At 46.9% G+C, this 10,251-nt stretch overlaps 1 protein-coding gene across 1 annotated transcript; it reads left to right on the top strand.

Annotated features, from left to right (window-relative positions):
• Positions 1 to 2,185: 2,185 nt before the first annotated feature.
• On the top strand, positions 2,186 to 4,507 carry LOC103637539 (Alpha/beta hydrolase related protein). The gene is made up of 3 exons (XM_008659708.4): positions 2,186 to 3,146; positions 3,263 to 3,534; positions 4,024 to 4,507. Exons 1-3 carry the CDS (start codon positions 2,816 to 2,818, stop codon positions 4,069 to 4,071), a joined length of 651 nt encoding a protein of 216 aa, XP_008657930.1. The 5' UTR covers positions 2,186 to 2,815; the 3' UTR covers positions 4,072 to 4,507.
• Positions 4,508 to 10,251: the final 5,744 nt, after the last annotated feature.

Below are 10,251 nucleotides of genomic sequence, written 5' to 3'. Positions count from 1 at the left end.
GGTGGTCGAGCTCCTTGGCTATACACTGTATTTCATGAGCTTGCTCTACAATAGAGCGATTATCAACCATCTTATAATCATGAAAGCTCTCCATGATATACAGGTCACTGCCAGCATCTGATGCACCATACTTAGTAGTAAGTGCATCCCACAACTCTTTTCCGTCTGTGTACTGCATATTCGCATCAACCAGACGGTCAACAAAGGCGCTAAGAACGGCTCCCGTGAACATAGTATTGGCATGGTCGTACTCTTTCTCCTATTCAGGAGTCAGTGGACCCTCAGGTCTGCCTTTACTAACATGGAAGACATTCATAGCAGTAAGCCAGAGCGTGGCCTTGACTTGCCATCTCTTAAAGTGCATTCCATTAAACTTTTCTGGCTTGAGCGCATCGGCAAAAGCAGTCATAGAAAAACTAGGAGATTGTCTACAATAAGGTTTTTGGATTGTTGAATAATTAGACAAATTCCAGTTTAAATTCCGAATATAAATCATGACCAAATCAGAAGAACTGAAATAACAAGCCAAATCAGATGATGCGTACTGATTAGACTTACTGATCGATGGTACGCGCCGGAATCAGCAGGGTCGACGATGTCGAAGTAGCGAAATCAGCAGGGTCGACGAGGTCAGCAGATCACGAGCAGTCGCGTGAAGACGCTTCCCAAAAACCTTATTCGCCCTCTCCCGGTGCAGGATCTAGAAGACGAAGGGTTCCAGAGACCTGCTCTCCTGATCGCAGATGCACCTCTGCGGTCGGGACGAAGGGAACTAAAAGGCGGCTCAGCTATGAAGAGAGGCGAAAGCGAACTGGGATCTGGGATGATTTGGAGGCTGGCTGCCGGGCTCCTTTTATAGGGCCGAGTCCGCGACCCCGTGCTTATCCGCCCACGAAAATCTCGCAAACAGTTGAGATTTTATAGCGATCGGTTAGGATAAGCGTAACAGCCAAGAAACCAAAAAATCAAACGGCAAAAGGTAGCCGCGCCCCCGCAAGGCGAGGGGCCGGATTTCGGCGGACCATTCACGCGCATGTCGTGCGCCCGCGGCCCTTCGCCCCGCCCCGCCCCGGCCCGCCGGGCCCGGCCAGGCCAGGCGAGCGAGCGCGCGCGCGTGTGGCTCTCCACACTCTCTCCTCTCATCCATGACTTGGTGAGTGAGTGTGACTTCCATATTTAAGTTAGCTCTACTCCACAAGAGCTAGCAATATGGTGCTATTGGATCCACCTATCCCTTTGTCATCCACTTATATGGGCTTTTGAGATTTTCCTGCGATTTATTAGAAATTCTTAATTGGGCCAAGCCCATAAATCCTAACACTAATAATCAAGCATGTGCGGCGGCGGCGGCGGCGGCGGCGTATATCCGATACATAACCCGAGGGACGAGGAGAGGCCGCCACGAGCATCGAGCACGTAGTACGTACTACACGGTACACCGAACCTAAATCCAAACGAACTCAACGGCAACTCCAACTCAGATCGTCATGCACGAGAACGCCGGGATTTATAAAACGCATCAGGGGCCTCGGCTAGTTGGCATATATAAAGGATTACTATACAGTTTGTTTTTTATTATTTGTCGCCACGTCTGTTATTATTCTCAATCGGGACAGCCAAAATGCAATCGGCTAGGATTGGATGGGTTGGCTAGCTAGTCCGGGGGTCCCCTACCAACAGCCTGATTGCTCACGTTTATTTATATAAGAAAATTGAACTGAAAGGAGGGCTCATTATACTATTAATCGAGTGGTTGGCCAGCAGCACAATTATTAATCGGCTGTGTCCAGGCGGTTAGCTGTTATCGGGAGCGCCACGCCGGGCGCGTCTGCCTCCACTTGGCCGATGGCTATCGGTTCCGAGTTGCGCAGACCCGCGCGCGCACCGTACCGGGGCTGCTGGGCGGCGCCGGCCGTGCCACTTGCGATTGCGAGGGGCAAAAACCCCCGGCGGCGTACACCCCCCTCTCGCCTCGCGTCGCGTCTTGCGTGCGCGCCATCTGGTGTTGGAGAGGCTTCGAGCCCCCCGCTGGCTGGCTTTGCCTCTCCTCCGGTCCCGCACGCCCCCGGCCCCCATATGTCCGCCAAGTGTTCGACCGCCGTCCCCGCTGTCAAGGCCGTGTTACGATCACCGTGCCACGCGTGAGCTATCGCGGTTCGTTTCCTTTCGGCCAAAGCGCGCGCGGCCGGTTCTATGGGCCCGATTTGCTCGTTATATTTTTGCTCGTCAGAACCGAGCGAACACTTGTACTAGTTACCGATACAAACCGAAATATTCGGGTACGAGTTCTTAAAAAAAAAGGTGGTCACACGACTACGAGTCGAAGACCTACCTACCCACGACGAGGCCACGACCAGACCACGAGTCCAACCAGAAAGGAAAATCAGGAACCTGTTCCGCCGTTCCGGTTCACACGCACTCTGCCGGGTGTCCGGGACATGAGAGCCAATCCGAGGCTTGCACCCACACCGAAGCTTCTGCGCGTACGTGGCGCGGCGTTTTAAGGCAGGGCCGGCGAGCAGTTGCTGCCTGGATGCCTGCTACTATACTACCGCGCGCGCGCAGGACAGGTCAAACCAAACCCGCGAGTCGCGACGCCGCACCCCCCGCCCCACGTCCCCCTCAACCGTCCGACGGCTTCAACGCGGCGAAGCAACCACAGACGAGCTGCTAGCTGCCTGGCCGCGTGTCCGCACCCGCACCCGCATCCGCTTCCCTTCCCATAAAAAAGACTCCGGCGCGCAGCCCCACCGCCTGATCACCGGGGTCGCCCGTTCGTCTTGTCTAGCGACCAGCGCGCCCAGGCCGCCCGGCCATGGAGAAGAAGCTGCTGCTGCCGCTGGCGGTGGCGCACAAGCACGCGCACGGAGGCGGCGGGGAGCGGCCGTGGGCGCGGCCGTGGCGGTGGGCCAAGACCGCCTTCTTCGTCGCGGCGATGCTGGCATCGCTCCTGCTCGTCTGCGCGCCGCCGCTGCTCGTCGTGCTCCTCGACCTCGCGCTCCCGCCGGCGCTCCTCCTCCGCGGCGGGGATGGCGGCGGCGGCTCGCTCGCGCTGGCGGTCGTGGCCCAGGCGCGGGCGTTCGACTTCCGCTCCTCGCTCGTCGACCTGCCCGCCGTCTCCGCGGCGCGCGCGCTGCTCATCCTCTGTCAGTATCCCGCCGCCGGCTCTCGGGTCCCTCCCTGCTCCCCTCGTAGCTCGGCTGTAATAACTGACCCGCTCCTCGTGTCGTGTCGCGGGCTCGCGGCACTATATCTATGGCAGGCGCGTACGTGGCGTGCGGCGGAGGCGGCGCGTACCTAGGGGTGGTGGTGGCGTGCGCGGCGGGGTCCGTGTGCTACGTGCTCGCCAAGGCCGCGGCCGTGCTGCCGCGCCGCGCCGCGGGTGGCGCTCGCGCCGTAGCCGCTGCCGGCGGCCCGGAGGCCATGCTCCTCCTCTCCCTGGCGCTCGCCGCCGCGCACCTCGCCGTGGCGTACCGGACCAGCTGCCGCGAGCGCCGCCGAATGCTCGTGTACAGGATCGACGTTGAAGGCGCCGTGAGTACCGACGCAACCAAATCTTACATGCATGCATGATCCCGCGCCGCGCCATACCTTCCGTGCTGCGAATTCCTCTGCCGGAAGCTTCACGTCTGCGCAACGCAATACAGCTCCTACTCCTAGATGCGAAAAACCTTTTTTTTTGTTTTATAAAAAAAAATCAGAGACTTTCTTCGCGCGTACCCGTTGCGCGGTTGCAGTGCAGCTAGGCGAGGCCCATGACGTTGAGCAAAGTGGGTGGCATGATTATTCTCAGGAATAATCCAGGCATTTTGTTGCGTTAAGACAGCCTCCTAGTTGCATCCTCATCCTGCCAGACTAGATATATAATCTACTGCATCTGCAACCACCTTAATAAAACTATCTAATTATTATTGCATCCAGATAAACGGACCATATATATATAAAAGAATTGTAATGTCTTGCTGACAAGAAAAGTTATGAGATCCTTTTGCTTTACTGAACTAGCTAACTTTCTCTATGCAGGTGAGGTTAAAAGGAGGCCATCAAACACCCAAAGGGCCCAAGCAGTAGTGTAGCGTCTGACACTCCGTTCCCATCATCACACACGTGCGTAGGCGCCCGAAAGATTGATTTCCATTTTAGGAGCAAATTTTGGTTGAGTTGTACGCTAAGATACATTTGTTACTCGTGTAAACTACTGTCACTGCCACAAGTGAACATACTGTAAGTACCAAACGGTCGTATGCTAGCTCATTATCAGCATTTTATTGCCCCGGCCTCCTGCAGCTGCGACGCAGACGCAGGACGAGCCGTGTTGGACGCCCGGTCGGCCTCCTGCAGTTTTTTTTTTTTTTTTTTGCGTGCGTGTATAGGTACAATCGCAGCTGCAGTTTACATGTGTCCCTTCTGGAAAAACGAGACTTGGACGTGTGTCCGAAGATACTAATCAGTAGCTGCACATAATAAAACGATGCAGGCTGTACCGACCCCGGCCGGTTCAGAGAAACTTCTTTTTTTTTTCGCCGAAGAATTTTCGCTTTTGGAAAGGAGACACGGTCAGGGTCAGTGCCGTTCTACCAGACGCCTCCTAACTTTTTCAGACCAAGCTACTCCAGGACAAAAATTAGACAAGACATCTGGTTCTGGGACCAGGAACCTTCTCGTTCTTCTTGACGCCAGAAACCAGGAGAAACGTCCTGCCCAGCTTTCGACGGACCGGTTTAAGAAGGTCGGCCCAAGCCCAACAGTGGCTAGGGCTTTGAAAGGATACTGTCCGCATTATTTGGCCCATTAATGTTTACACGGATGATCGGACACACCCCATATGCACTAGGAAGAAGCCCATTTAGATCCCTTCAACGTTGTTCATTTTCTTCTTCTTCTCCTAGATAGAAGTACGAAACTATATTTCCTTATCTTTAAAGCAGAACAGAAACGACACATATGAGTGTATCCACGTCGGCTGAAAACATTATAGTCGTTGGATCGTCGATCGTTGGTTCATTTTCCCTCGCCTGATTTCTCGTGCCCTCCTCGTTCTCGTCAGCTCTGGAGACTTCCACCCGCGGCTTACGCTCCTCGTCAGCCTGGAGACTTCCACACGCGGCTTACGCTCCTCGTCAGCCCTCGGCTCTCGTCCTCGGAGAACGCGCGCTCGTCCGGCTGCGGAGATGGAGCTGCAGCACCTCGTCATGGACCAGAACAACTAAGCCTCGGACGACGCCTCGTGGTCCAACCCCCTCAACTCCCTCACCGACGCCTTCCTCGGCAAGTCCTCCAAGATGCAGCCTCAAGTAAGCCTCCGTAGCCTCCTCAGTGCCGTCATCAGTTCAGCAGTCTCAAGCCTAGAGGCTTAGCCGATGCCGCGTTGAGTCTCAGTGGTGGTTGTGGATTCACAGAGCGATTGAACTGAACCGCCCTGTTGTTTACACGCGCTCAAGAGAATTACTGATTTCACACTTGAGTGCATTCCAAGCTTCCAGATTCTAGTTAGTTTTCCTTATCTTTAAAGCAGAACAGAAACGGCACATATGAGTGTATCCACGTCGGCTGAAAACATTATAGTCGTTGGATCGTCGATCGTTGGTTCATTTTCCCTCGCCTGATTTCTCGTGCCCTCCTCGTTCTCGTCAGCTCTGGAGACTTCCACCCGCGGCTTACGCTCCTCGTCAGCCTGGAGACTTCCACACGCGGCTTACGCTCCTCGTCAGCCCTCGGCTCTCGTCCTCGGAGAACGCGCGCTCGTCCGGCTGCGGAGATGGAGCTGCAACACCTCGTCATGGACCAGAACAACTAAGCCTCGGACGACGCCTCGTGGTCCAACCCCCTCAACTCCCTCACCGACGCCTTCCTCGGCAAGTCCTCCAAGATGCAACCTCAAGTAAGCCTCCGTAGCCTCCTCAGTGCCGTCATCAGTTCAGCGGTCTCAAGCCTAGAGGCTTAGCCGATGCCGCGTTGAGTCTCAGTGGTGGTTGTGGATTCACAGAGCGATTGAACTGAACCGCCCTGTTGTTTACACGCGCTCAAGAGAATTACTGATTTCACACTTGAGTGCATTCCAAGCTTCCAGATTCTAGTTAGTATCAAATTAGAAGTCATTGTCTCCTGTGAAATTCCCTGTAGTTCATAGTAGCAGTGGGACAAAAAAAGTTTTTTGCTTCATTTGGCACCATGCTTAATTAGTTAATTTCCAACAATTCAGTTGCTCATTGTTTAGTGATCCCAATTGAGAATGACCTGATCGGTACTAATCCTACCATATATGTTTCCGTGATGGAGTGATCTATATATCTCTCAATGGTTGATATTTAAATGCTTTATATGTTGCAGTAAACACCAACGTATATTTCTATAACTACACCTTTTTATTTGTGCTGTCTGCAGTCAATAAAGGGAATTCTTGGTTCTATTATTGTTCCATCTACATCTGACTTGAGTGTGGCCCCTCCCTTGTCAAACATCTCAGGTTCAGAAAATGAGTTCAAAGAAAGCCCAACAACCTTTTGTGCAGGTAAAGGTTATTCTAAACGTTCCTTTTTTGTTTCCTTCCACACGCTCCTAAGTCCTAACTGTAATTCAGCACCCGCAGGGCCTCGACTTTATTCATGTTGGTCCTGTTAATGATTGGATTGAGTCATTTCGGCCTCAAGGATTCCTGAACTTGGTGGAATAGAAGCAACATTTGCAGATTTTAATCAAATTTATGACAATACAATTTTGGAAATGCAATCGCTGTTGACAAGCGGTGCCCACAATAAAATAGCTATGTTCCTAAAATAGGTATGTTCCTGTTAAATGTTGTCTGCATACAGACATAAAATAAATAATGTTCTTTGTAGTTGACTGATGTCTAAAAATGATGCAGGTCAAAATGTGCATATGGCTGTTTAACGAGTTTGGTACTGAGAATGTAATAACTCGCCTCATTCACCTCTAAAAATGATTACATGGTTATATATGTTCCAAATAAAATTAATGTGTATGTAGGTTCGCTATCCTGAACTGTTGTTTACGACTGACTGACTGGTTTTAAAAAATGATGTTTAAAAATAGAGGACATATCTTGTGCACATAGAAGACTGGTGCACATGGTGCACATATTAAATCATCATCACTCATTTTAGATCTAACGTCTTTAGTTGATTATTCAATTTACAAATAACACCTTCCACCACTACACACCACCACGTTGGAGGGTGTCCTTAGTAAAATATACCAAACAACTAGAGACGTTAGATCTAAAATGAGTGGTGATGATTTAATATGTGCACCATGTGCACCAATGTTCCATGTGCACCAGATATGTTGTCTTAAAAATAATGCATATATAAATGTGCACACACGCGTTGTTTAGCTACCTTTCTACTAATCAAATAATAGTTCACCTCATTCATCTCCAAGGATTACTACGTGAATGCATATGCTTCAAAATCAAATTTGTCGACATGTGGTTTAGCTTTCCCATAATGTAACGACCCTTCCAATGATTACATGTGCCTCTGATTTATTGCTTCAACTCCACGTGCCTCTGATCGTGTTTTCCCAGTTACGGGACATAATTGATGTTTATATTTCATTTGAGTTAATGTCTCTGCTCTCATAATTGGCTCGCCACACGCTACACGGCTAGGCGCCTGCTAGCTGCTACAATCGAACGCGACGGAGGCATTATCAGACGGGTGCATCGCTGGATGGTGGGAAGAAATGGAGCCTCGCTGTCGCCGACTTCTTCTCATGCCGAGTTCGTCTTTCATCATCCAACGTGCATTCATCATCTGTATCACTCAACTTGAATGCATCCTTTTAAGTTTTTTTTCATCTGCTAACATCACAAATGCAGAGCATGCGTTGTGTTCTTCTCTGCCTTGCCATGAGATATGAGGCTCTGTTGCTTCCAGATGCTAAATACTGCAACGACCTTCACTTGAAAGTGTCCCGTTTGGAGTGGCTAACTTTTACAACGTATTGTCTTGATAATGGTTTCTACACCATTGTCTCCAAGGTAGTTTTACTACATCGATAACCTTTGTTGCAGGTAATTCCCATTCATTGTTCTTATTGATTAACATGCTGACACTTAAGCTAATGTGTTCAGTGTTACGAGGAACATAATCCAATAGAAATCTTTAAGTTTGAAACAGAGATTTACTACAATTTGTTTAACCTGAAGATCTAACAACTCTATCAAAACCTTTGTTTCTTACATGCCTACCTGCTTTACATTGTAGCCTCCCCATCCACCCACCCACCCACCAAGAGTGAAAAAAAAATCTAATTCTGTCATTTTTATAAAAAATGTTATACTTTTAGTGCTTCCTTTGTTAAGCACCTGAAGTGACATCTTTATTTCTTCCAAAAAATTATTGTGTTATACTCGCAGGCCCCTGTTCCTCTATCCATGTTTTGAACATACTTCATTTCCCGGTTATACAAAAAAATCTTTCAATGCATTTTGTGGTGAACACGAACATATTTACAGAAATTTGTTTTAATGAGTGTTGTCTTATGTTATTTCCATGTGGCATTGCTATATTGTAAATATCAAGTAATTGTGTGCTTCTTCTATATGAATATGCGCATCAATTCTTGCAATAGTTAAATCTACATGTACATTTTTACATATCTATATATGCATTCATCTGCCAAACGTTATGCGTAAAGCTATTTTACAATTTATTAACCACAATTCATACCACATGCAGGACATTTTTTCCAACCACTATATGCTCCTGTATTCTTTTGAAATATTGACGTGGTATGCAAATAATGAAAATTCAGATCAACATAAATATGTTTAGTAGTGTGTGCTTACTGTTATGTTACTTTCTCTTTAAAAAGTATATTAAAGGTCTATAAGATATTGATCATAGATGTCCATTGTTTGCAGGAGGCTACATAACCCAAATGTGTATTGATCATGGCCAAATCGCGCGTACTGTTTAGTTCTACCAAACTGAGGATATTGTACACCTCTTACAGATCTTACAGAAACAGTCTTAGTAGTTGTCCTCTAGTTGTTTCAATTATCGACGTCTCAAGCAAAGGATGATGGTGACTTACCTAGCAGAAAAGAGATAAAAAGCAGGTAAGTTCTTTACTAAAAGAATAGTTTTTAGTTAGTTAGATTCTTTTCTGCTAAGATATGTACGTCTATGTTAATGTTTCGTCTTATTTAGCTTTTTTAGAAAACAAATAGCTCGACTACAAATGATCGAGTAAATCAAATGAGATATCTCCTTTATGAAAAATGTAATACTTCAGTTTTTCTCTTTGTCACCACCTTAATGTGTACTACTACAGTGTTTACAACTATAGATTCGTCAAGTATTGCCCTAATTAAGTTACATTTTAAGATATTATAATCCCATTAAACTGTCTAGGTTTTTCTTACCAATTTAATAGTTAAAGAAATTTTATGATGCATTGTATTTGTAGAAGTAAATGTTCGTATGCTATTCTTTTAATAGCCAATAAAATTTATGCAATTAACTTTAATAGTCAAGAAAAATGTTATGTTCCATTCTATCTATAGAATTAACTGTATACTGATTGTTTAAAATCAACAAAATCTATCTAGCATATATTCAAATGTTTTTTCCATCAAAATCTGAAATGTCATTGTTACCTAGATCTAGCTTAGCAATTGGTTTAGCACTCTAATTATATACCTTTTGCTGTCGTAGATATATATCTTCTTCAACGATGTTATTCACTACGGGTCCACTTCTAGAAGGTATGTATCTGAGAAATATTTTCCTCATCGCAAGGTAAATAATAGTTATACCTCTACCAAGTTTCAGATGTAGTCTGATTCTTTTTTTAGTTTTTATCGTTAATTTTTATTGCACTAATGATGTGTTACCTCTTAAGATATTTGTCAAACCAATAATTTTGAATGACATTTATCTTGGTACTTTGTCAAATCTATAAACTTGGGAGTTAGGATCACATCTGTTCCTATAAACCAAGTTCGAAGATTGTTATTTTATTTTGAAGATCACAACTCACTGTAATTGTTCATGATAATTATTTGTAAACTGAAAATCCAATTATCTCGGTATCAAACACCTTCAAAGAAATAAATTATTCTCGCGCGCAGGGCGCGCGATAGCTACTAGTATATTCTACATCGAAATTATCTAATACAACTAGATAAATCACAGCCCTAACTTGTTTCTAATAATAGGTTTTATCCGATGCCACGTAGAATGTAAAGTAACATAGTATAATACCGCTAGAAAGATACATCCT

This window comes from Zea mays, chromosome 1, assembly GCF_902167145.1.
Source record: "Zea mays cultivar B73 chromosome 1, Zm-B73-REFERENCE-NAM-5.0, whole genome shotgun sequence".
Classification (NCBI taxonomy): domain Eukaryota; kingdom Viridiplantae; phylum Streptophyta; class Magnoliopsida; order Poales; family Poaceae; genus Zea; species Zea mays.
The sequence above is the reverse complement of the archived record's forward strand: the minus strand, read 5'-3'. Positions and strand labels throughout refer to the sequence as shown.